General features: G+C 39.3%; 1 protein-coding gene across 1 annotated transcript in view; it reads right to left on the bottom strand.

Moving 5' to 3' along the window:
• Window positions 1-168: 168 nt before the first annotated feature.
• BMPR2 (bone morphogenetic protein receptor type 2) overlaps window positions 169-27323 on the bottom strand; it is a 103785-nt gene continuing 76630 nt past the window's right edge. The window contains exons 4-13 of the mRNA XM_058027629.1: window positions 24573-24683; window positions 23963-24054; window positions 21697-21927; window positions 18706-18820; window positions 16978-17138; window positions 15708-15855; window positions 14616-14752; window positions 11694-11866; window positions 9386-10647; window positions 169-7693 (exon numbers count right to left, since the gene is read on the bottom strand). Coding sequence (XP_057883612.1) covers window positions 7443-7693; window positions 9386-10647; window positions 11694-11866; window positions 14616-14752; window positions 15708-15855; window positions 16978-17138; window positions 18706-18820; window positions 21697-21927; window positions 23963-24054; window positions 24573-24683 — 2681 coding nt within the window. The 3' untranslated portion in view covers window positions 169-7442. The remainder of the gene's footprint in view (window positions 7694-9385; window positions 10648-11693; window positions 11867-14615; window positions 14753-15707; window positions 15856-16977; window positions 17139-18705; window positions 18821-21696; window positions 21928-23962; window positions 24055-24572; window positions 24684-27323) is intronic.

Below are 27323 nucleotides of genomic sequence, written 5' to 3'. Positions count from 1 at the left end.
AAAGGCGTCAGTCAGTGGAAATTTACAGCATTCTTCTACTATAACTCAATCCATCTTTTTCAGTTCAACCAACCCACACATATGCAAGGGGGGTTTCCTCTTCCTCTCACTTCTGGAGCATGTTAATACTCATGGCCAATAACCATATGAACCACCAACAAAAGACCATGCTTTTTGTCATTAATATGATCTTTAATAAATGGAATAATGCACCATTTTTACAGCAAGCCTTTTCTCTCAGGCCTAAAGAATAGCCTTTTAAATGTTCTTATCCAATGTCTCTGTATCAATACAATCTCTTTATTTAGGTTTATATATAACAAAGCAATTCTTACAAGTATTCATAGAAAACTCTGTAGTGGCTTTAACAATGTCAGCTTTCATAGTGGCATCCACAGATGATTAAAAACCAAAAATTAGCTTTTTATTTCATACTCACACTGTTCCATGAAACACAACTTATACAGCATAGCAAGGGTATTGCGCAGCTTATACAAAAGAAATAACTGAAAGCAATTATTTATAAATTCATACATGATATTTCCTCAGTCGTTTGAGAGGAAAACCAAAAATACCCGTTAACAAAAGGGTTCTGATGAGACTCCATATTCTAGGATTTCTCCCCCTCTTCCCCCAGAAAAGCTCGCTCAGAAAGTACAGCTCTCTTTACAGTCTTTCATAAGGAAAATGGCAGTTTCACATCTTCTTACTTCAGCCTTTACAGAAGACCAAACCCTAAAAATTCATTCTTGCCATGTTTATTTTCCTCTTATACTGCATTTGGGGGGAAAATAATCAACAGCGATTGTAAAACATTATTCCAGCTTATATAAATGTGAATAGAGCACGCTTTCCTCTAGAGACAAAAAGCAGACAAGAAACATATAAACACAAACCGTTTTAAATACGTTTCAACAGTGTGAAAGAAAGAGAAGAGTCACCAATCAGGAAATTCAAAAGTGACAAATGAGTCAGCTATAACTTGCCTGTTTGTTCTTGTGACTTCTTGCAAACTACAAAGACCAGAAACATTAACTATTTTCTGAATAAACAAGACTGAAGTGTGAAACTTCATGATACAGTTCTGAAGCACAAAAAAGAAAGTGAATCAAGTGCTCTAGAAATAAACCTCACACATGTTTTCTGTCTTAAAAACAAGTGAATGGGCTACAAAAGTGGAGGTTTGGGAGACCTTGGAACTAGAAAGTTATAAAGGCTAATTATTTCTGCTTTAAAATAGTTACCAGGTGAGACGCTGTGCCACGATGGACACACTCCAGTGATAGATCTGCAGAAGCCTGTAAGGACTGGGAAGAAATCCTTCCTTCCTGTGCTGTGGTGTATGCATTGAAGTTAACCAACTGAATGACTTGCAAATTCAAAGAATTGCTGATGAAATCAGCAATAGGCTTTGAAAAATGGCTGATGATTACACTAAGAATTAGCATAACTCCAACTAGTTCCTGCTTATTATGCACACGTGTATATTAAACCACAGTGAAATAAACAGAAATGGCTGTAAGAAGTAACTTGTATTAATAATGCACTGCTAACACAGACCTGCATGGAGCCCAGATCAACATTAAAGGGCCTTGGTGTAAATGAGGATTTATCTTGACTTGACTCTACCCTTCCACTCCCAGTCCCCCGGTGCAGTCCCACTTCCTGACAAAGCCACAGCTGCCCTGTGCTGACCCAGCTCCACAGCCTGAATCCCCAGCTGCAACACCCAGCAAGGCTCGGGAGCCAGGGCTGTCCTGCACTCCCACATTCCACATCAGCTTTCCCAGGGCTAATCCTCCCCAGAAACCTGTAACAGCACAGCCAGCAGAACCCACCCCTCCTCTGCCCCCTGCCAGAGGCAGACTCCTGCTGGATTCCAAGAGCACTGGGCTCAGCCAGGAGCCCTGGAGGTGCCCATTCCCTCAGGAACACAGGTGCTGAACATAACATCCATTTGCATTTGCAGGAGCACAAATCTGTTCTTGCAGAAATGGAAGTTCTGCCTCCAATTTTACTCGGTACAGAAGAATCCCCAAATGAGAAAACTGATTTGTTACTCTTTCATGTCAAAACTGAACCTACCTGGGGGATGGGTGAGATCAAAAAGGGATGTATTTCTATAGCTACAGTTTCATATGACAATCTAGAAGCCTAAAATGCAATTTGATTTAATGGACTAAAATACTATGTTTAAATGGCAACCACACATATAACTATAGCTACTACATAAAAAAGCCTTGTAAAAATTATCATGTTTTAAGTGTTTTGGGTTAGTTTTTGATCATTGAGAGAGGTATCTTAAATTACGCAGCTTCAGATAAAGCTTGTCATGTGCATTCCCAGGCTGCTCTCTCTCTCATATAAATCCATTCCACCCAAACAATCAGTGACAAGTCTGTCACAGGAGATCCTGAACTACTGGACTGTGTGCCACAGTCTGATCCCAGCTTTACTGTGATGCACTACAGACAATTTTAAAATGGCATATGAAAAATCCCCCCCACATTATACTTTCTACCAGTGCTACCATCTGATGCTGTAACTCACAGAATTTAATTCTGGAACTTACACACAACATACATATGCATCTAAATACACACAGAGTTTACATAAAAATATATATATCTGGCTGCACTGCAATATGTATAGTTTTTTCACTGAAGAAAGGCTTGAGGTTGAACAAAAATTAGTAAGCATGTTTTAAAAAGATGATTAATATAGTTACCAGTTAAAATGGGTACTGGGAGAGCAGACAGAAAAGTTCAAATAATCCCAATTTATGCACAATATTGTTGTCCAGTCTATTATCTTTCAAAGACTGATCAATCCAATTTCATTTTACTTTGATGAGCTGCTAAAAATCTTCCAATTAGATATCAGGTTATTTATATGTTACTGTGCTTGGCAATTATTATTTTTATGGCTTAAACCCAGCCTATTCCAGCAATGGGACCAGCCATCATTTTTATACAAGTAAAAACTACAGGATAATTCATTTCTAATGTACAGATTAAATATGTCAATTTTAAAATTCACCCTAATTAGGCAAGAAATGTCCACAGTAACATTTCAATGGAAGAATGGTTAGGAAGTTTTGTATTTTTCATGTAAAGAAAATAACGATCTGAACATCGACACAGTAATGTTGTATTAGTGGATATTTTTTAACATTTAAAAATGGAATATCATTAGAGCAAAATGCACTGAACACTGGAACTAGGGTATATACAATGTATATATATATCTTTTTAAGTAAGTATTCATTACTATTAAGTTTGGGGCCAATAATTTATTCCATATAATTAAAGAACTTCCTTATTCTCCTCTCTGAGGCAGGTAGGATGCCAGATTTCTTTTAGAGAAAGCTGACAGGTAGGAGGATGTGAACTTTCTGAACATATTTATGAGGTGGGAGGTTTTTGTTGCTTGTTTCCTGAAAATTGCCAGCATCTATCTTGCATTGTTTTGTGCCCAGTGCACTGAAAAAAAAAATCAAAATGTGTTGCCTCTGAAAATCAGGTAATTTTCTATATGAAAAACTAGAGACAAACGAGTGGCACCAAGAAAGCAAAACAAGAATGGAAATGTTGTTTCTGAAAACATTCTAATTTTGATACCATCAGATGGTTTTCTTTTAACTTGGGAATACCTTTACTTGAGCTGTGCAGTGTAAGTGCATCTTGGAGTTTCAAGAAAGGCCTTGGTAACACTAACTGGCTGGTATATCAAGCTGTAAAGCACTATAAGCAAATTCAGGGAAGTGTTGCAGATAATCTGACCTGTAAATATCAATTACAATCTGAGAAATACCAATACCAACAGGCATGTCTGTTCAAAGGGCTAGAATTCACAGTCTAAAAACCATGTTACGTTGGTATCTCTATTACAGGAAACAGAACAAGAAACAATGCATTAACCTAAACAACTCTCCTGCCTTCTGCTAGTAAACCATTTTCTATACCCAGCAAGATGTTGGATTTTGTCTTATACAGACAAACATCAAAACTGTTTGCTCTACCATTTTACTTGAATTCTCCATTATAAATTACATAACAAATATTCTACTATTGCCTATTTGACAGTGGCACAATTAATAGGTATTTACACTACCATTCTATTTTAATTTTGCTGTATTTATCTTGTCTGCAATATACATGAGAAATTGATGGAAAATTATCAACTTTCATAATTTTCCTTTTTTTTTTTTGAAAATCAAATAAGCAAAATCATAACTCACAAGGAAATGAATCACATTTGGTTTCCTTGTTTATTGTACAATAACAACCATCCCTGTGTTTGATTTGTAGAATTCTTTCTCTTACATGTATTTTGTTTGGTTAAGGACAATTCCCTGCAGCAGGAAAATTCAATTTCATTTAACTTACAGAGATAGTATTCTATGGACAATGGATTATGCGGTGTGAGGAAAAAAAATGGCACTACTAAATTAAACATTAAAACCAAACTTCTAACCTGATTTAATCTAGCTGTGCAGAATTACAGTATTTTGGGACCTACTTCAGAGTTTGCTTTGCCTGACCTTTAAAAAAGAAAAGATCTTATCTGTTTAATCTACATTTCCTGATAAATCTGTATTTCCTGATAAAGTACATTTTTCTATCATTTTACAAATTATATTTATCCACGGTAGATTGCACAGCCAATCTTGCTACTAATTATAATTTATTCCAAAGGCCCTCCAGCAAGTAACAGAAATAGACAAAGGAAAGAAAAAAAGTATTGTTTAAGAATGTTGAAGGAAATCTGCAGAACAACATCTTCATCTGGTATTAAAGTTATTTTGATTGCATTGATCACAAAAAAGTTGGATTTCTTACAAAGGCATGGCCTGCAAAGAAAGGCTAAAAGACTGGTGCAATTCTGTCTCAGCAGAAGGAAGCAGCAGTCAGAGAAGCAATTTTTCTCTCCCCAGAATAGTCTGATTTAGTAAGAGTCCTAAATATTGTTTTCAGCCCACATTGTGAAATGCTGATGGATGATACATGCAAGGCAAAGAAAAGTCATTGGGATAGGAGTGAAGAGTCCTCAAGACCACGATCAGTGCTTCCCAAAAAACACCACCAAGCACCCCAAATGGAGACTCACAGGAGGCCAGAGGAGAAGAGAGCCCAGTGAGCAATATGAATAGAATGCCAGAAATTCTGATTCAGGTCTTGAAACCCAGCTGGGCAACTGGCAGGTTTTCAACATCTGGGTCGTGAGACTGCAGCAGATGGGAAGCCAGAGAGTGAATTAAAAGTCAAACCAGAAGAAGGCTGTGTTTTTAAAAAGAGGTGATATAAGTGCATTATACAGGGGGAAAGCATAATTATGCCTCAGAGACGAGAGGTACTATTTGAACTGGTGCTTAAAGAACATAGGGAGCTCAAAATGTGCCTCGTGGCTTGTACTTCTGCAACTACACTTACTCAAAGTCTGCATTTATAGTGCTATCTCTTGGAGATATCTAGGAGAATCTAAGAAATGTTAAGAAGTGTTACAAGAGAAAATCATAGCAATCAAGAACAAGCAAGGAATTTTGGGCAACAGCAAGAATCAATCAGATGCAAGCAAGGCATGTATTAGATTAGCTGTATCAGCAGATAGAGAAGAACAGGGTTGGCAAAGTTTATCTCAGGGGGAAAAAATGGTAAAATGGCAAGGAAACAAATGAGCTTAAAAGCAGAGAGCATCTGCTTCAGTCAGCTGAAAGGACACAGGCTGGGGGAGGCAATTGTTTGCTGCCAGTATCCTGCCACAGGAGTCTGGCAGGCTGACTGAATTGATTTTCTTTCTTTGAACATCACCAGTTTTCAGATGAAGTGATAAATCTTTGCTTGTTACCAAAGACTGATGTGATACATCTTTTTATATCCAAATAGTTTTTACTGAAGGGTTTTCAATTGGAAAGAATTCTCAGGTGGAAGGCTGTTTCTTAGGTGGAAGGAGGTTCTAATTAATAAGAAAATTATTTTCTTTCAGTAGACAGTAAAACCAATCATTCCAAAAAAATGAAGGGTTTACTTGAGATAGTGAATAAACTATTTATCTCAATACATATTACATTCACATTCACTGACAGCTAAAATCAATGTGCATACCAACTGAAAGAAGGGACTAAGCAGAGGGGAAAAAAAACCCCAACCCTCCCCCACAAACACCCATGACTTTTAAAAGCATGCAATAAACCTTAACAAGATGAATGAGGGCCTCTAAGAACTCTGAAGGGAGGACGAGTTTCAACTCAACTTGGCAACAACAATCAATTAGGATGCACCTACCTGCATAAGGAATCAGGCTCATTTTTACCCCTTCCTGTCTGTAAGGAGGTAAATCAGGAAAGACTTGTGAGTCATCACCAAACTGCTTTGTGCCAAGTAAGTTCGATGGTTTTTTTCTCTGTGTAAACAAAATGCGTTCACAACCTATCTTCACTCAAGCTTTTAAAGTATGACAATTACTAATATTTCTGAATAAAATGTATTTTTCAATGTACATAATTAGTGATCTAAATAAGGTTTTACATAAATACAGGGGGTGAAACTGCACACAAAATAAAACGGAAAAATGGCTGACACTGTCTCCTTACATTTGTTCAACATTTTGTTACTTAGCTTCACAGGCTGGCATCTACTACTATAAAGGAAACACATTTTGATTAGGGAGGATCAAAAGAAAGGTACAGAGCTCAGATTGTTTTTTTTTTTTGTTCCTTTTTTAAAGCCCTTTCAAGTTGGGGAAAATTCATGCATTGTCACCTCTGAGCACAATGTGATAATGGCAGCTGCTTCAAGCTGGCTACAATGTGCAAAGTTCACTGTCATGACCGGCTGACTGCTCAACTGACAAGGAAAAATTAACAAATACAAAAATGGGAACATGTGGCAGTTTTAGAAACACACTTTTCAATAAAGCCTACTATGAACTATAGACTATTGCACATTTCAACATGACACAAGGAAAATAAGGGGTTCAAAAGAGAATACACTTTGTAACATAGAAATATACAGTCTAGCTTGTGCACAGAAATCAAAACATGGTTACAAGACACCACTGCAGTCAAACCTGTCTTATAGTCTGCTTATGTTCTTAGTGACCTTAAGAAACTGGTCCAAACTGATTATCAGCAATACTTTTTTTTTGTTACTTTTTTTTAAAAAAATATTTTGAGACCACATCTTTGATACACATATATATATTCCGTGGTCAAAACAGACAGACTTAACTTTAGCGATACTAAATAAAAGTGCAAAAACGTTCAAAAAATAAAACAAAATAAAAATATGGAAGCATAAGCTAAAAATTTTCTGCATAGCTGAAATCTATTTAAAGCGAGTCCTTGGTAGGGGTTGCTGACAGGAGGAGAAAGCAGTTTTTTAAAATGTCTTCTGCACGTTTGTTTCAAATAACGCAAAACAAAGGCGGGCTTTTGAAGCGCTTCACAGGCAGTTCACCCCCGCGTCCTTGGAGACCATGGTGGTGGCAGTGCCCCCCTCTGCAAGGTACACAGCAGTGCTGGACTTGGGGGGCACCGCCTGCTCGCCGCCGTTGTTGTTGACCTCGCAGTGCAGCGGCTCCGTGGAGATGACCCACGTGGACGGACGCCACCGCTTGAGCGAGTACGGGGTTTTCACACGTTTCTTGATCTTCTCTCCTGAGCCTGATTTGCCATCCTGTGAGGAGTCACCTACTGAAGGGAAAAAAAACAAAACAAAACAAGAAAACAGAACAGAAAATAGTATTATGAGGAAGGCGAGATTAGACTGGAGTCCAGAGTTGTTACTTATGTGAAACAGAAACAAAGAACAAAATCTACAAACACAGAAGCAACTGCGGGGCAGAGGCATGACAGGTATATCAACTACAACAGCTGCCACTAAAACAAGGGCTTAGATTCTGTTCTCTGTCAGAAATTACTTCACTGAAGTAATTTGTGTTACCTGGAGTGCACATCGGCATCAAACAGGAGAATCAGCATTTGACATTTGAGGGGCTTTTGCAATCATAGTATCTTATATCACCTGTAATGGGAGGTACAAAAGAACATTGCTACTACAAGACAGCAAAGGCTAACACTTAAATAGTGCAATGTTAGGTCCCCTAATCCTACTCCACCTGGCAAAGCATTTCACCTGAAAACAAAATAGTCCATTCTCTGTTAAGACATTAAGTCAGGATTTGGAATGCTGGGTTGTAAAACTGGCAGAACCAACTTTAACAGTGATAAAACTTCAGCAGTTGATATCTGATTGTTAAAAAAAACTTTATACAACCCCTTCTTGTAAGTTAAACTTCAATTAAAGAAAGTCACTGCAATAATATTTTTTCTTTATCTTGGTAAGATTTCAACTCACATCAACATGTTAAGACAAAAATGAAGGTCTCCTACTTAAAAGGAAGGCTTAAACATTCCATTGCTGAATATTCAATTACATCTCTTGAGATATGTTCTTGTTTGGTTTTAAACCTTTTACTTCCAAAGATGCCTGGCATCCAGTTTACTCCACTAGTATCACAGCATCTTCCTAAACACACTCATGAGATTTGCAAGCACCTTTCAAGACTACAGTGGCTTCTGGAAATATATTTTCTTCAAAATGCACACCAGGAGATCTTTCCAATAGCTCAAACAGGCTCAAATCCAGAGGATGTATCTAATTTAACTATAACTACATGATTACATTCTTACTGTAAAAAGGAGAACCCCATTGCAATCTCTTAGACCTCTGGCCATAAAACTCTCAAGGAAGTTTTTCTGAAATAAACTATTAAAATCAATTCCTTCTCTAATTACATGGATTAATATTTATGTACATGGCAAACTGATGAAGAATTGCTCTAATTGCTGGAGCTGGGACAGCAAAGTAGAAAATGCCTGACTGTCCATTTAGGCTGGGCTAATGCAGTAAAATCAGTTGCTTTAAAATCATGAAGCATATAAGTAGTTACTATAATAAATTATTTTAATCAATGCATCTTAGAGACAGCTACACTTGAAAGAATGAGGAAAAGTAAGGAAAAAAAGGTTTAAAGTGCCCCTGAAGAAAAAAAAGGACACTTTTCCAATATGCTTTGCAGCTACCAAAGGTAGAAGCCTTGTAAGGAATAATGAAAGTTAACCTAGAGACAGAGTGGATGGGTTAGAAAGAGACAGATTTATTCTGTGTATGTAGAAGGATGATAGTGATCTAATATACTGGAAATGATGGAGACAGGACTGTATCAAAAAGACAGAGGTTGTGCTGACGGAAATTACATTCATATGAGATTTAATGAGTATGCTTTGAGGAGAAACGGGAGACAGAAATAATTTCTGAGCAGATATATGCAGTTATTAGGTAGAGAGGTGTCAGGGAAACCGTTCAGCCCTGCAGGCACTTACACTGCATACTACTGCTATCCAAACTACTTGTGGCTGACAGATCCAGCGAATTAGGCCTCTGTGCTCGTCTGCTCTGGGTCTGCCCAGGATTTCTCACTACACTCTGGATGCTGGCTGCAGCAGTGTCTGGACAGGGGTTACTGTTGTTGTTGTTGGCGTTCGTCCGCCCGTTGTCCAGCGGCCGCTCCCTCCTGTCCACCAGGCGGTCCAGGACCCCTTCATCGTGGCCGACCTGCTGCTCCCGCCTCAGCAAGGGCTCGTGCTCGTCGGGACTGGAGTTGATATTCAGCCGACTGTCCTCGCCACTGAACTGGTTCTGAAGCATTTCCTGGGCCCTCTGCGCCACCGAGCTGCTGCTCTGGCCAGAGGGCACCGTGCCGTTGGCGTACTGGGCTGTGCCAGCGTGAGAGTTCATGCCGTGGCTCCTGCCGGCCACTCCGTTCATGGTCACCGTCACCACGTGAGGCTCTGCAGCATTGATAGTGTTCATCTTGGCTACGCCCGTTTCCACTTGCTTCAAGTTTGATTTGTGCTTGCCACCAAATTTTAACCGTGGCTCCTTGGTTGAATTTTTGGTGTTTAGAGGGAGGCTAGTGGGCCTCTTCGGTAGATTCTGCTGCTTGGGTAGAGGATAGACCTGAGCAGCTGGGACATCCGGGATCAAACACGCCTGACCGTTGGTAGCTTGTGTGAAGTCCTGCTGCCCCGTCACCTCTACTGCAAGTTTTATCAGTGGGTAAAGCAAGCTGGAACTAGTGCTGCTCAGTGGATCTGGCCCACTAAACTGCTTAAGTGAATGTTCCATCAGATTCTCATCAGAGCTTTCTTTCAGGTTCTTATCCACTTCTTTTGGATCCAATTTATTTGTCTCCAAGTCCTCCTCTGTTAGTTGCAGACAAACAGGGGTGGGCCCACCCGGCTGCATGACATTTGTAGTGTGTAAATTTGTTTCATCCGAGTAAGGCATTTCGGAGATGGTGGTCATGCCGGTGCTGGGAGTGAGGCCAGCTGTATTGGTGGTGGACAAAGTGGTGACACTTGTCTCGGGACTGGGGATGCGAGCTTGTGCTTGCTGCCGCTCGTAGTTAATGGAATTTCTATTCTTTTCCCCTGAAGTCAATGGTGTAGTGGACATTGAATGTTCAGAAGAAATGTTCTTTACTATGCTGTCAGTGTGGTGGATTGAATCTTCAATGTAGGAAGAGGAAGAATAATCTGGATATGGCCTTATCTTTGATACACGTCTGTGATGCGACAGATTCCTTTAAGAAAAAATAAGAGGTATTAAGACTATATATGTAAAAATCACCTCATACTATAATGTCTCTCATTTAACAGTCTTTCTGTTTATTTTAATGCATAAACTAAGCATAGACACTGTACAAACTGAGGTATTTCAGCAACTTCCTTGAAAAGAAAATTGGTTTTACTACGGCAAAATTTCATTATAGATGTTATCTCCTAGGAGAACAGTAATGTTCTATTTGTCCAATATGCTGTTTGTCCAGTTGGCAAACAACTGCTAAGGTTCTGCTCTAGATGCAGAGAAGTGATGGTGAAGAAGGTCAACAAAAACCCAACAGACTAAATCAAGGAAGTGATTCTGGGAAAATGTCACAAGGTCCTAACCCATGAAAATGCTACTATTTTGACAATTTAAGTATTTTATGATTTGAACATAGTATTTTTTTCATGACAATGAACAGTGTCATATACAACAACATTATTCTTCTCTCAAATCTGGATTTCTAGAGTATACTATTAAGCCCTGAAGTCAGCTCTGCAAATTGTCATTCCCTCCGGATCATACATAAGCAGAGAACATGCAGCACTTCTCTTGCTGAGGTCAGAAGAACAACTTAAACAATGGCCCTGCACTTTGTTAACTGGAAAACTATAGGTTTGAGACTTGGTAATTTCCTGAACTCACTGACTGCAAATTCACAGTTTTTAGCAGAACACTTTAAACAGAAGTTTGATGCATCATTTAGCACGTGTACTTAAAGACAATTCACTTTGTCACTTCCCATCATGGCAAGCCTGCTGGGACAGTTTGCCTAAGCTCAGTTTAAAAGGCCCCTCTGTGAGAAATAGTTGTATACATAAAAGGTGCCTGAATTCTGGGGACACACAGGAGATCTTAAGAACACAGGCAACTGGGATTATGCCATGCAATACCCATATGCAGACCAGGTCATGTAATACATCACTGAATGGGTGCAGTAAGCTGTAGCTTCTGCCCTGGAGTGAGCCAAGTGCTGCATTGGGCATTCCCTGCTGACTAAACCCAAATGTGCTCTCCTCTTACCTCTCATTTTGCATGGCAGTTGACATAGGATTGACTGTTGGACTAACTGATTTATTTCTCTCCCAAATCATCATGAGCTCTGCCATTCTCTCCTCAGCACACTGTGCTGTTAGTCGAGCTTCTGCATCTTGATCCCAACAGTCTTCAATAGTTTCTTTAAGTGACCTCACAGCCTGCCAGGAGACAAAACCCCTTTAAGTTATTTTACCTTTATACTGTGCTTCTATTTTACTGTTTTATGGCAGCATTCTGCATGCCTGAAAACAGTCACAAGCTGGTGAAAGAGAGAAACAGAAGATACACAATTTCATTCAAAGCTAATTTAACCTAATACTAGCAATGTGCAATTTAATATTAACACACGTCACATACACACATCAACTGGGAAGATACTTAGCAAAAGCTACATTCACCAATGTCCATACAGCCTTCAGCCAGCCTTCTGATGGATGCATGCTCTGCTAACTCTCATTGCCTTATGAGAGCTGTGTACTAAGGATTGCTGATATTCTGGAAATGATGCCATGGTTATTCTCACAGTTCTGCTAATGGTCACTGCTTTGCTCCCCTGCACTGTATGCAAATAACAGCTGTGCTCACTTCATCATCCTTGTCTTCCTGTTTACCACAGTGACATCCAAATGTCTCATAAGTATCAATGAATTTGTCTGCACTGTGGGAGGAGATTTTTGTTGCACTTGTTTTACAGGTGGAGAAACAGAAACATACACGTGTTCCTGGCATCACACTGTGGGATGAGCTGTACAGTCAGGATTAGAGCTCAAGACCTCCAAAACGTGCTGCCATATGCTCAGGGAACTGGAGAGGAAACAACTGAAATGATGAGCACTGAACACTCCTGTTTGCCCTCTATCTGGAGGACAAAAGCCAGGCAGACATTTCTGGGCCCCTGCTGCCAGCCCATGGCCATGGAGAGGATCTGGTCTGCCAGCACAGCTCCCATCTACAGCCCAGCTTTAACTTCCCCAGCACTGAGGACTGTGCAGAGTCCCAGCTGGGCACTAAGGCATTCAGTGAGTTCTGCTGGCAGTCTGTGTGCCAGAGCTGCCTTTTGCCCTGCTGGCAGTGGAAGCCAGGACCAGCTCTGAGCACGAGCCAAGAGCTCCTCGCCCACGGAGCGAGCTCCTGGCATGGCTTGCATCTGGCAAGCACTGCTGCTTGGTGATGCAGCTCTGGCTGCACAGGTGGGGACGAGCTCCCCCACAAGCAAACCTTTCATCTCCCTTCCCACAGCAGATCACACAGGGGATAAGCCAATACCCTCTTGGCTTATGTATTGACCATGTATTAGATATAGGAGGTTAGGATGCGGGTCCACAGTGAGGTTATCTGGAGCTTAATTTTCTACACTATCTGCCCTAGAGTGCTCATTCAGATATTATCCTAAACTGGCATAGGGTGGAGGAAGTTGTTTGACCCCTGTGATTATTATTCTTTTCTCTTAAAGAAATGATGTAGATCAATTCTTAGAGCTGGAGTTATCACCATTTTGATTATACAGAAAAAAAATTAGTAACACCACAAAGAATGTGCTAGGCATTTTAAATATGGGGATCATCTAATAATGCTGGAGCCTATCAGCTTGCTAGAACATAATTAACATTTAAAATGGCAGTCTGCAAAACAAAACAAACCTTGAACTGTTTCAGTATTAACTGTCTTCAGAAACAGCTGTCAAGCTTGGTTCTTCCAACGCCACATTTGCCAACATGGCTATAGTTAAAACAGCTGTTGTTTGATTTCCTATATAGTTTGGGCACTGATTTATCTTTTTCCCTCTTCCCCCTTTGCCCCTGAGACTGGGTGGCCAAAGTGTGCAATAAAAGCACCTCTCTTGGAAGCTCTCAGCTGGGTTACAACATGTTTTACTGCAGTGCACCACTGCAGGCTATGCTCCTCTGAAAGCAGGCTCCTACCGATTCACACCAGGTGAGGCCTTGGGCTCCTCCTGGTCTGCACAGCAGCTAAAACTTATCAACCACCAAAGCCTCTGAAGATTGATGGGCATCATTCAATATGGGAAAAACAAGAAGTATCTTTCTAAATAACAGCCAAACACGCCATTTTCACACTTGCAATTCAGCTGTGTTACCTTGTATCAGGTGGAATCCAGTCACTGTTGGCACTGCACTTTGCTTGTAATAAGAGACAAACAGCCCCCTCTAAGCCAAGGGGATTCACATTGCCTGAACTTTGCTGCACATGAAAGAAGCACAGACTCTCACCACAGTTCAGCTGACTTGCTCTAACTTGTTGGCCCACAGCAGCAAGGTTCTAAGCCATAGCTACACTCACTCAAAACAACAAGCAATATTATAATGTTTATAGTCTTGAGAAAAAAATTGCAGATCAAATGAAGCCATATAAAATCTTTTATGTAGTTAAAATGAAGTTATTTCTAAAAGCTTTAGTCTCTGCAAATCTTGGGGTCTATACAAGTTCAAAAAAGTTTATTACAATGTTTACCAATTTTAGTTTTGGAAGAGTATATTGATGTTTTTGCCAGCTATTTTAGTTGGTATCCTAGTTCAGTTTTATTAGTTTATAAGATATCCAAAGGCAAAAAATGGCTTTGTGTTTCTCATTCACAGAGAACACACGAGCACTTCATGCACAATACTACAGACAATATCTGAAATTAATGTAACAGGTTATCTTTGGTAATCACACTGCAGCACGCAACAACAATAACAGTATTTTTCCTTAAAAGAAATCTGTCTTTCATGTCAATAACTTTTAAAAACTGAATTCAGTATTTGAGAAGTCCATGCAGAAACAGCTCTCAATCCTTAAGTACTAATAAAGAGGAAAAAAACCCAAAACCTAAAGAACTGCTTTTAAGAAATGAGTACACCCTAAAGCTGGTTAAATCACTGTTTCTTTGAAAATATTCTCCCTCACCAGGCTGTTCTCCTTCCATGCTTCAGGGAATTTTGGTCTTTGCTTCTCTCTAGACACCAAGACTTGCATATCTTCAAAAGTGGGATGGTTTCCGACTTCAGTCTGGAAAGCCATCTGGTACTCTGGCACAGATTCCCCTGTTAGCAAAAGAAAGAAAGGAAAAAAAATCAATCACAGATTAAAAGGCAGAGCAAAGGCCTTCAGTTGATGAAAGGCATTATCAAAGTTGCTGTCTAACGAGATGTTCCCCACTTTCCCCAAAGTCTAACGTCCAAAAAAAGCTGAATTAACTGCAAATGAATTAAGTGCTGTTCAGCAACCTTTCAAAGGATAGTATCTTGAGACTGTGCTGGTTCAGTGGCACGTTTGGAATGTCTTTGGGGCCTGAAGATGACACCAACTTTCTGTGAAATGCCACTGACCGATGATGTTCATGTACTTCATTTGGGAGGAAGCCCAGCAGGATTACAAGCCTCTGCACACCAAGTACAGCTGTTTGACTGCAGAGAGTATGCTGCATTTCAGATCCCTTCTACATGCTGGAGCTTGGGCAGAAGATGGTGCATGTGGCACCAATCTCATGCGTAAATTTTAAGTCCACTTCCTTTTTGTTTATGTTACAGGTAGGCAGGATTTCCTTAAATTTTCAGTGTCCTATCATAAACAAAAGTACAACTGACTAAAGGCTCCATTAAGTCACAGCATGTTTTCATGATGAAAAGTCTGAAAGACACTTCAAGCACGTCTATCAGTACTCAGAACTGGAAACACTGCCTTTGCCATCAGCCTAACTCTCAGTGTTTTTAAACTCTGGACAGTCATTCTAACAACAATAATAATGCTCAAAAGGCACCTAGCATGAGGCCTGCGAACCGCCTGAACAGGTCCTACCGAGCCCTCGGGCAGGAGCCACACCTCGCCCCCAGATGTCCTGACAAGCACCACCTCGAACACTAGATGGCACCGACTCAATGGCAGAAGCAGCTGAGGGAATGGCTTCCCTTTGCACTTTCAAAAGCTCGGGCTCAGGAGCAGCTTTGGGTGCTGGTGCCACTTCCTACTGTTAGGGTTTTCTGCAGTTCTTTTCCTTACCTGGGAAGAGGTCTGTACATCTCATGAATATCTCCCAGTAGATCAGGCCCAGAGCATACATATCTACTTGTTTCAAGGCAGATTCACAGTCCCTCAAGTTCACTGCTCCTTCAAGCACTTCTGGGGCCATGTAGCGGATTGTACCAACCTGGGCAAACATCACATCAGAGCTTCACATCAGGAAGAAATTTCCAAATTTAATTAAGTTTTTTAGTGCCCTATTCTGCTTGGTATTCTCTACAGTTAAGGAAAACACAGCTAGTTCCCAATCAATGTCCCCAGTTTTTTAGATTCTTACCAGTCTAGTCATAACAAAACCTTTCCCCTACTCTGTCACTGTCTTGTATGTACCAAAACAAAATTATTTTGTCCCTTACTTAATGTTCTCAAATGAAATATGATATAGCTGAAGTGTTTCTTTTTCCAAGTTGCTTTGTTAAACACCAAGGTATGTATCATAAGGAAGAGGATCCTGCTGAATAAGAAACTTGTTCTCTATTCCTGGACTGTCAGGAAGGTTCCACCCTACAACTCCCACAGTCAAAGGTTATTAACAGTCTTGGAAGATACCTATTCATTTTCACTCGGATATGTGGTAGAGTAGAGCACTTACCCATCAGTACTTGTAGGACAGTATTTGTCAAAGGACTATTCTACAACCCTGAATTTTAACCAGCAGTTTCCCTGTTGCTTTTATCAGTATGGAAAGATCTAGATGGAGCTCTTCTGCACTAGGTATTATCAATTTAGCACTTGATTTCTAAGGGAGAGTGATTAGCACTGTGTAGCATGTTCTTTGAATGACATATTAAGTTTTTCTGTAAAAGCACAGATAACAACTACACTGAACTGTTAGGTACTTTATTTAAAACAGTCTCACTGTATTTCCGTAGCCTGTATCAGATGTCAAGCAGCAGATGCAGAATGTGGTATGTCACTATTTCAGAAAAATTAACACCAAAACCAAAAATTAAAAACAAAACCTAAGAATGTTTGGTCTTCAGTTAGCATTTGCAGTACAAAACCAAAGGGACCTGTACCACATAATCACAGAGAACATGGCAACCAAACTTACCTTGTGTCTTCTCGTACCTCACACAGAAACTTCAATCTGCCAATCTATCGCCTTTCAAAATGGCAGGTTTGTGATGAGTATTTTGAGAATAAAACCAGTTTCTTCCTGGGGAGGCTTCAGCCCCTTCTCACCCATCCTGCATTTCTCATTACAGAAATTGTACCAGCTGAAGCTTCATCCAACCATTGTACTCACCTCACTAATGGCTGCATTGTCTTCCTCACCAGGTCGTACCAGCCTGTTCCCAGTCAGCTTCATGGAGAGCCCAAAGTCACTGATGACACACGTGCCATCGTTCTTCACCAGCACATTGCGGCTGTTCAAGTCACGATGCGATATTGCAGGTTTGTAATGCTCTGTTGGGACACACACAAGTGCTTTTACCATTTCAGCAATTCCATTGCTTGGCAAAATGAGAGAACCTCGTTATGTCTGCTCAGCTATTATGAAAAAAGAATCACTTTATTTTTTAGAAGGCTAATGTTTTTGTTTCTTTATAATGAGCTCCAGAGGAAGCTTTCTAGAGAAAACTGACTGGCACCCAGAGTTTCACTGTATCTATACGATATATTAGGCTACTGCCATACACAGTTCTAATGTTCACCAACACTCTTCTTCCCAAGGGGTATTTCAGCATGACTTTGGCAGTGGAGACATTGTACACTTAAACACAGACCTGCTGCCACAGCCCCAACAGCCATTCCAAATACTCTCTGTCACTTCCACACTCCTGTGTCAAATGCAGTACCAACTATTTACATTACAATTGGAATTATCACTGGAACTTATTCAGAAGGTATGCAGACAATATTATTCCAGAGAGTCTGAACATGTTCATCTTGCAATGGATCTGACCTTTTCCAAAGAATAATCTCAGTTGTTCCTATTTTTAATTTATTTTGTTAGTAAAGCAGCCAGCAGTACAGAACTCATTTTAGTATGGAATTTATTCTACTCCATGTGTTCCCTCCTAGCATTCACAGACTGTGGCTGTCTCTCCTTTATGATGGAAAGCTTACACATTTTCTGGTTGCTGATGGACACACCTGTCTGCACATCTCAAAATGATGAAGTTAAGATGATAGCTGTAGCTTCAATGGCACATAGGAATACTGATTTGGGTATTTTCAGCACTTTTAATAGCATCTTTAGTTGTCATTCTTTGCTAGTGCTCATGCTTAAGATTTGCGATATATAGGTTGAAATTTCAATCCAAACATTAGCACCTCAATGGAGATATAGTGAAACCAGCCTTTTATTTACTGCCAAAACCCTAACATTTCCGTCCCAGGCCATATTCTGCAGCCTGATAGATCTCAGAATATCTACTTTATAATTATGATACTTCAGCTACTGAAACACTGGGTGAAGCATGCATGCAGACATAGATAGATCCCAATCAATACATTGTCACAGCTAGTACTCTAATAAAGTACCAGAAAATCCAGCAGTATTGTTTGTACACAGCAAAGATTAGGCTCAAATTCTCAAACAAAAATCCAGAGAAATGATAAATAAAACTACAGTGGGGTTAGAATATTTAATTTGATAGCATACGGTTCACACACAAACTAAAAATTGCTTTGGTGATTTCTGAACTGCAAAAACAGACAACACCTCATCTGTTTACCCTCTGCCAGAGAGGCAGGCAGTGCTTCAGCTCTTCAGTAATCTGTTGCCATGATACAGCAGCACTGCACAGCTCTGCCTCCTCCTGCCTCTCCCACCTCAGACCCAGGGCTGTCACACAAGGGCCACAGAGCCACAGCATGGTTCCCAAGGAGGGAACAGAGCAGAAGTTCTGAGCAATCTCTATCTGCATTCATCAATTCCTACTCACAGTAGGATAAAAGAAAAGCTGGAATCTATGACTTGACAGAAATAAGAATATACTGAGACCTTTGCATCCCTTCCTGGCCTTACCTCCTCGAGGCAGCTCCGTGTGCAGGTACGCCAAGCCTCGCGTTATTGAGTGAGCCAAACGACAGGAGCTCACCCAGTCACTTGTGTGGAGACTCAAATATTTGCACAAAGAACCCTGAAAAGAACCCCAGAAAAAGACAAAACAAAAAAACCCACAGATTAAAATCATTATCCAGTAGAATAACTCAAAATCTTTTGGAGACTCAATTTTATCCACTGCTTCTAAAAGGTATAAACCTGTAACTGCTTTTGAGTTTACCCACATGTTTTAAAACACAGTATTGGACCGAAGTTTCATTCCAGTGCTGCCATTTCATTTCTCTAAAGTGAAATATGAATTTTATCACAGAATAGCAGGGACTACCTCTAGAAAAAATGATATTAATTATAAAAGTCTTATTGCAGAACAGAATAAAGGTAATTGCTGACATAACAGCCTGGGTTTCTAAAATGTGGGCTTTAGACCACTATTACTTAAGCTTTGTTTTTTTTTCTTGGCTTAGTGGGTTGACATTTCAACCCATTCTAATGGAGGTCACAGGACTGTTGTCATAAGGTGACTGGCAAATATTCACTGTAACCAGCTTCAAGATGGTTTCTGCTGCAGAGCCTGCCCACCACTAGATGTTTTTTAAGCCAGCTGAAGTCTGTGATTTTATGCTTTTAGTGAAGTTAAAATGATAACCAGGAAGACTTTTAGTCAAGATTTAGAGGGAGATACATTTGTGTTTAAGACTATCTTGTCAGTCATGAGTTACACATTAAATTGGGGATATTCGTTCTGACTTTAACTTTTGATAAAAGTGGTATTTTTAACAACCAGAGATTCTATTTGTGTTTTAGAACACTTTTTCTGTTGTTCTGAAGAGACAAGAGTGTCTGACTACTGGGGTGATAATTCTGTGGCTATTACATATTTCCTACCACATCATGCTTTACAACTGACTCCCTTACTGACCTGCTACACCTCAGAGTCTCATCAGAACAGCATGCTGATTGATAAATGCACATAGCATTCCTTTTACTTCCCTATTTCCTTTGGTCTGAGGGCATGTTTGGATAAAAACACAACCTGGCTCAAACCTATCTGTCTTGCTTTCACCAAGGAAACACCAAGAACAATTTTCCGTGTAAAAATGCCCTGGCTTGTGTGTTCTTATTTTCAGGAAGGAAAGTATTATGATGGAGAATGATGTTTTGGATGGGGAATATTTTATCTGCACATCTTGTATTGGTTAGTCCTTATTGAAATCAGATTTATGGCTCCAGTTTGAACACTGGAATTCCCTTCTAGCAGGGCTGCCACAGCAGGCTTCCTTTTCTGCTGTTAACTCCACATACAACAGAACATCTGCTCACTAAAATACAGATCACACTGTGCATTAATTACACCTGCTGTGCACTTTTTCCAATGACTTCCAAACAACAGTGGATTGATTTTAGACTAATCTTGCTGTTCTTAATACCACATTGGGAAGGAATCTGATAATATGAAGTCATAAGCTTCATCTGTACATTTAATCAGGTCATTAACAGAGCCTATTTACATAAGCAACAAGACACAATTTTCAATCAAATTACATTTCAACTGAAAATCCTTTCATTCAAGAAAATAGCAAAACCAGATCACCTCTGAAGACAGTTATGCCATGCCTCCTAGGAGGAGAATACTCACTTGATTTTACTTAACTTTCATTTTATTACATGAAAACATGCCAGTTTTGTCAGAATCGCATGCTTTGCCACTGTCCATCTGCTATGGGCACAACTGACCTTTTTCATGGTCACTTCCAGTTTCTGCAACCTCTTCTTAGATGCCTGTCTTGCAAGCTGACCTGATATTCTCACTTAGAAGTTTCAGTTAAGTCACTTTTTGTATTTGTGCTTTGCTGTCTTAAGTTTGTATATAGTGCACAAGTGTGTAAATACACACCTATGTTTTTACATGAGTGCATTTAACTTGCAATACAAGCATATGCACAGAGCCTAAAAAACCCTAAGACAGGCCATCATTATTGCTATGTAGCACTGTCCTGCTCCTTTCTGCTATTCAAATAAGCAGCTGTTGTCCATAAAAGATACTGGCCTCCATAAAAGATTAGGCTTCAGCCATTCCCTTCACACTCTGCAGGAAATACAAGTTTGCTTACTTGAGACTAAAAAGCTTAAAGAAAATTATTTAATTGAATAACTAAGGTTCTTTCCCATATACAGGCAAAAAACTCCCCCAAGATAAATTGAGACACTATTTTTTGCATTTTCATACATATATCCCCCACATACATTTTATGATTTTTCAGGAAAGCTATTCACATTTATACTGTGTATTTTTTAAAGGTTTCTGTTTCTGTATATGTGTGTACACACACAGAGCATGAAGTTCCCTAATCCATGAATTTGAGAAATACAAGCCTTCAGTTAGCTGATGAGATTTGAAGGTTCTGGAAAGTAAGGCTGCCTTCTTAAGACATGTCCTACATCATCAGTAGGACATATGCTACAGAAAGCTTTAAAGAAGATAAAAAGTCACCATGATTTATAGTACCATAAACTCATTTGACAACGATCTTGTATCTATTACATTTCACTGTAAAAAACCCCATTATTTACAGCTATTGAACAATGCCATAAGACAGAGATAATGTCTTAATATTAAGAAGTTTTACATTTATTAGATTACTTTTAAGTAAAAACAACTCTTCAAAATTCTGTCATTGAATAAAGAAAAAATTGACTACAAAAACCTTGCACCAAAACCAAGACCAAGTACTCCAGAGCTAGGAATTTGTAAGACTACATTTGGTAGCACTAACCGGGAAGTCTAAAAAGGTATTACAGTAACCCACAATAAGATCCATTAAAACTGTCATTGATATGGATTATTTTTACATTACTGTGCAAGAGGCACCACCAAAACCTAAAGTACATCCTTTTCATGTGTCTATTCTTAGGATTCTTAACCAACCCTACTGATTTTCTTGAAGCACTTACATTGGGGTAATATTCCATCACCAATAAATATTCCATCCGGCCGTCTGTAGTGAACCTCTCATCCCCCACAATGAAGCGGGCGATGTTCTCGTGCTCCATCAGCGGAATCCTGTAAATGTTCCTCTCATTGACAAAGTTCTGACGATTGGCAAAAGAAAAGACTTTCACAGCAACTGGGCGTTCATCTAGGGAACCTTTATACACTGCTCCGTACCGCCCCCGGCCAATCAGCTGCAAAAAACAGAAACAATTTGTTCACAAAATAACAGGTGAAGACAAAACCCGAGTTTTCACTCTACAAGAATTGTATGCCAACTTTTATCCTGACTTACACTGTAAGAACAATGAAGATAGCGAGTATTTTGTAATGAAAAGCAGAATTAGAATAGAATGCTTTCATAGAGGCTATCTGAAGTTAGAAATCTCAGCACAAGCCAACATAGGCTTTACTAAATTGATTTATAATCTGAATATCCATACATATATAATAAATAATCTATTCAGTATTTTTATATACAGAATCAATAAAACACATCTGTTTAATGCTGCTAATTCTCTTACAACTTTTGCCTTCTAAAGATTTATAGCTTTTATGTGATCAATTTCATTTCACTCCAGAAATCACAGACTTTAAGGGAAATATTTTAGGTTTAGGACAGTTTATAAGCTGTAACTTTCAGGTTAGTAGTAACAAAATATGCATTTGTAGTGCAAAATAGATGCCAAAAGAGGTAAAAAGATTTTAACAGAAGGGAGTAATTAATTCCTGACTACCTGTGAATATTTATTCTAGCCCCCACTATATTAGACAGTCTTCAAGAATGGCCTTTCACATCTCCATAGTAACTGCAGAACAAAGAAGAGATCTCTACTCTAAGCCAAAATGCAGGGCCACTTTCAAGAAGAGCCCTCATTTCTAAAGCTCAAAAAAGTCCAACTACATAAGAATTTAAGCACCTATTTAAAATAATTTTCAGGAAGACCCATACATGAAACTGTAAGGATTTCATTAGCCATTTTTTAAACTTTTTAAATACTAACAAATAGAGGAGGAACAGAAAACAGAAGGGATAACAAAAGTAATGTTCCTAAAGATTATAAAATTGTCTTACAGGAAAGTTTTTATAAATAAAGTACCATTTAATTGAGAGACCTTCTGTTTCTCAGTCCTTTGATATCACTGGGTTACAAAGCAGCAGCAAATCAGTTCACGGTATGAATATGCAATGTAATCTACCCACGGAGATGTCCAAAGGCAAGCACAGGTTAAAACATTTGTCCTACAACACCCTGTGACTGGAGGCAAGGGGTCAGCTCCTTAGGATACAAGAAGCAGGACAGAAGACACCGTAGCATTTCTCTCTGCCAAGTTTCAGACTTGGAGAAAGTCACAGCTCTCTCCAAGACTGCATTATCAGTACAAGTGCTTTCATCTGGGGCTTTGCACACTTCTACAAAACCCACTGTTAGACTCTCCTAAGCTCTGCCTCAAGTCCTTTTTTGGTGTCAGAAGGCACCTAAGGTTCTTTGCTGATCAGTGCTGTCACCATTAGAGCAACTCACACTGCATGTCTGCAGTCTGCATCTCCAGGTGGGGTTTCCACTGGGAAAAAGAAGAAAAGCACCACTCTGCATCTCAGTTGTTCTACTCATTTTTTCCTGGCTAAAAGGTTTTAAAAATTCCATATGCTATATCAAGCATACCAACTGGAAGCATAACATTTTGCAGTTTTGTGATGATATATCTAACACCAAGCTGAGCAGAAAGTTCTGGTTGGCCTCTAGTTGCCATGGAGCTGGATAGCGCCCCACAGGGAAGAATGACTTCACAGAAATGCACCCTATACTAAAATATACCGCCCTATGTGCAGTAAATTCTATTTTCCAAGAGTGTTACTAAAGAATTTTAAATTCCTGCAGTAGGACACTATATTAAAAGCAAGCAATGTCAAGCAAAACAGATGGATCTTCTGATGCAATGCTGAAATATAGCACCTTCTAATTTTCCCCACTACCTGCCAGGGTTTCTTATTTTGTTCTCAAGGTAAAACATGTTGTAGCTAATGCCAACAACATTACTAAAAAAAATTAGACAAAATGTACCTACAATAACCCTTTTTTAATTTTAATTTCTTCTTGAAGCTGTGATTTAGAAGCAAACATTACAGGAGCACTGATACATTCATTTCTGTAACTATGCCTGGGATATGACCACAAGCATTATATTGAATAAAAATGAAGATTAATAACTGAGTTGAATATTTACCTCTAACAACTTTAGATTATCCAGATCCAATGAGGGCTCTGATGCTGCTGCCTCCATCATGTTCATACTGTGCAAACCTTGTTTACGGTCTCCTGGGGGAGAGGGTGAGGAGGAAATCAGCCAGTTTCCTTTCTGGACATGCTCCAAGTGAAAAAAATGCAACTTACCTGGGACCTGGCAGAATTACATATTGTAGGCAAGGATGAAATAAGTAAAAAGAAGTCCTGTAAAATCTTCTCAAAGTCAGCAAAATGAGCAGTGAAGGTGCTGATAAGCCACAAACTACAGATATCTGCTACACAACTATTTTGATAATTCAAAGTCACTGGCAATAACTATAAAGCATGTTCACCACCTCACTTAAGCTGTGCTGAGCAGAGGATTTGTAGAAGAAAAATGGGTCCCAAAATGCCAGCTTAGAGAAGTCATAACTCTCTCCAAACTGTTATAAAAGGAACATCACATAAAATGTCAGAGAGGAGAAAGGGGAGCAGCATTATGTACAAGCATATAACAGGACTGGGGAGAACAGAAGACCTAAGTTCAGCTCTGAGCAATAGCCAAACAAACAATGGAAAAAAACAAAGCCAAAAATATTGTCAAGCCCTACCTGCAAGCATCCTGTATCCAAAGAACAGAGCAGCTATGAGAACAGCCAGTACAGACACAGATGCCAGGGCAATAACGATGGTCTCATCTCGATGAAAAGAATGAGAGGAATCTGAAAGCAAACAAGATGAGGACTCTTTAATTGTAAATTTGAAAGAATCAACACTATAAAACATGTAATTGTTATTACAACAATGAGAAGAAAAATGTACTCTGGATTGTCTAACATCCCACATCCTTTTCCCCTCAACATCCAGGGATGGCAGAAGAGCTGATCAGCCCAAAACCAGCTGGGCACACATCCATCAGCAGCCTGGCCCAGGCTTCCCTTTGCCCTGCAGCGAGAGGCACTGACAGCAGAAATGATCCTTCTTTCTATCTGGCAAAGTTCAGCACAGCCATACAAGGCCAAGCTGATGCAGCTCTCATCTGTTATCTGTGCCTTAATCCACTTTCCTGGTATGAATCAGGTTTGTCACCTTTACAAGGTTTTTTTGTTGTTTTATCCAGGACAAAAATCTCAGTTTGCAAACTGGGCTGCAAATATGATGAAAATTGAATGTTTCACATTCACTCAAATACCTAAAACATACATAAGTCCACTTAAGCAAATATTTCAAAATACTTGGGGGTTTTGATTTGTGTAAGTGCTCAGATAATTTTTGGCATAATTCTTAATACACAAAAAGGCAGAAGTATCTCTACAGACTGAAGCAGGAAACCTGAAACAAAAATAAAACACTAAACAAAATTAAATGAAACTAGTTTTATTGAGTCTGTTGTAAAATATAATTTGACTTTTTGTCAAAATTAGTTTCTTGCTTTTTCAGGTTTTCTTGGTTGGGTTTTTTATTTTCCCAGAGAGGAAAAAAGATTCCCTGAAAACATTTGTTAGTGCCTTGAAATGTTCCTCCATGTCAGAGTCCAGTCTTGCTTCTTGCAGGCATATAAAAATCCAGCCACTTTAATACAAAAAATTATTAGTGCAGATACTCTTCTGGTGTCAGAATCACTGGAATGTGGCGCTACAAGACCTCATTTACTTTGGCTTCAAAACCAAGTTTGGGAACTATGTTTAAACATGTCTTACATACTGCAAAAAGTACTCCTTAAAAGACTGTAATGAGACCTAACTAGGCTAAAACCACAAAATATAAAATGCACACAAAACTTAAACATTGAATAAACTTTTAGGTGAGACTGAAATACAATTTATCCCAATCTATACTAGCTGCATAAACTGACAAATTTACTTTTCTTGGATTGCATTTAAAAGAAATTCAACATTATTCACTACTTCATATTCCCAGTATGGACATACACAAGAGAACCATGTAAGAAGGAAAAGCAAATTTAAATGACAACAACTGTCCTTTTTACATAACCACAACAGTAAGGGGAAATAATGAAAAGCTGGTAAAATAGAATGCCAGAGAGAATTTCAGCTGTGACAGAAGTATGTGAAAAATCACCTATCAAAACCAACACGCAGCTCATATCTGATACTCCCCTTAAATAAAAGAGAGCTTGTGATAAATCACAATACCATCAAATTTAAATTTGTTCTGTCAAAAGAAATACCATCACTACTGGTTTTGGTAAAATAACTTTCACCATGAAAATAAGATATTGGCATAGAACACTAATGTGTAATATGAGCTGTGACTTCTGTAGTGAGGAGATGAAAAGATACACATTACAATTGTCATCTAAATTTTGTATTCAAAGCATAGGCATGCATATATATTGAAAGCCACAACACCATAAAGGAAACTGTTACATTATACAAAGCTATATGAAACATGACACAAGTGCAAGCAGATGAGTAACTGCTGGCAGGGAAATGGTAGTTTTGACTTTCATATTTTTATGAATGAAATTTACATTTTATTGGGCTATCTTTTAAAACATATATTAAATGTGGAGGGTTTTGCATCAGTTCAAGACAGTGCCTAGCACGTACTAAGGAGTAGCAGGTTTGCAGAGACTGACCCTTGGGTTATAATCCCAGCTGTATTTTCCTTGCCTGCACAACTAGAGCACAGCCATTTGCTACCTTCCCACTGCCAAATAACCAGCAATCATTTCCCTCATGGTTTGCCAAATGATATCTGGTGCTCGAGTTTGATTGCTCTTCTTTAGTTTTCTGTATAATCAAAGGCTTAACAACATGCCTCCGTCAGGAGGGCCCTCCTCTACCCTAGAAAGGATTTTGCTGTTCAAGGGCATGCTGAGCAACACGTTCTTCCACAGCTCTGGCTGCCTTGGCACACTCCCCCTAGAAGCCTGTGAATGTTGACATTCTGCAGGCTGAAGAGATACCAGAAAAACTCAAGACAGCATTTTGCTCCCGTCAGCAGCTGAACAACACACAGAGAAAAAGGATAATTTCTCTCTCCTTCCTTGATGGACCATCCCTTCAGCAGCCTTTTTCTGTTTAGTGGGTAGCTGTGCAGCCACCAGGTAACCTCACAGACCTCCCTGGCCTTCCAGTAGAAAGAATGTTTTAATTTTTTTTTAAGCAGAGTTGGTTCATAAGAATTTTAGATTGAGATATCTTGAACTAATTTTCAATTCTTACAAATATTTAAAAATAAAACTGTCAACATTCCCACAGCCAAATCAGTCCGACGGTGCAAGCTACTACTGTCAGGATGATGAGCAATAATAATAAATTTAAGAATAAATGCAAATTTCTTAGTAAGGGTAAGTGAGCATCTCAATGGAGTGATAACATGCAGCTCAAAACAGC

Source organism: Melospiza georgiana, chromosome 7, assembly GCF_028018845.1.
Source record: "Melospiza georgiana isolate bMelGeo1 chromosome 7, bMelGeo1.pri, whole genome shotgun sequence".
Lineage (NCBI taxonomy): Eukaryota > Metazoa > Chordata > Aves > Passeriformes > Passerellidae > Melospiza > Melospiza georgiana.
This window is presented reverse-complemented; position numbering and strand designations above follow the sequence as displayed.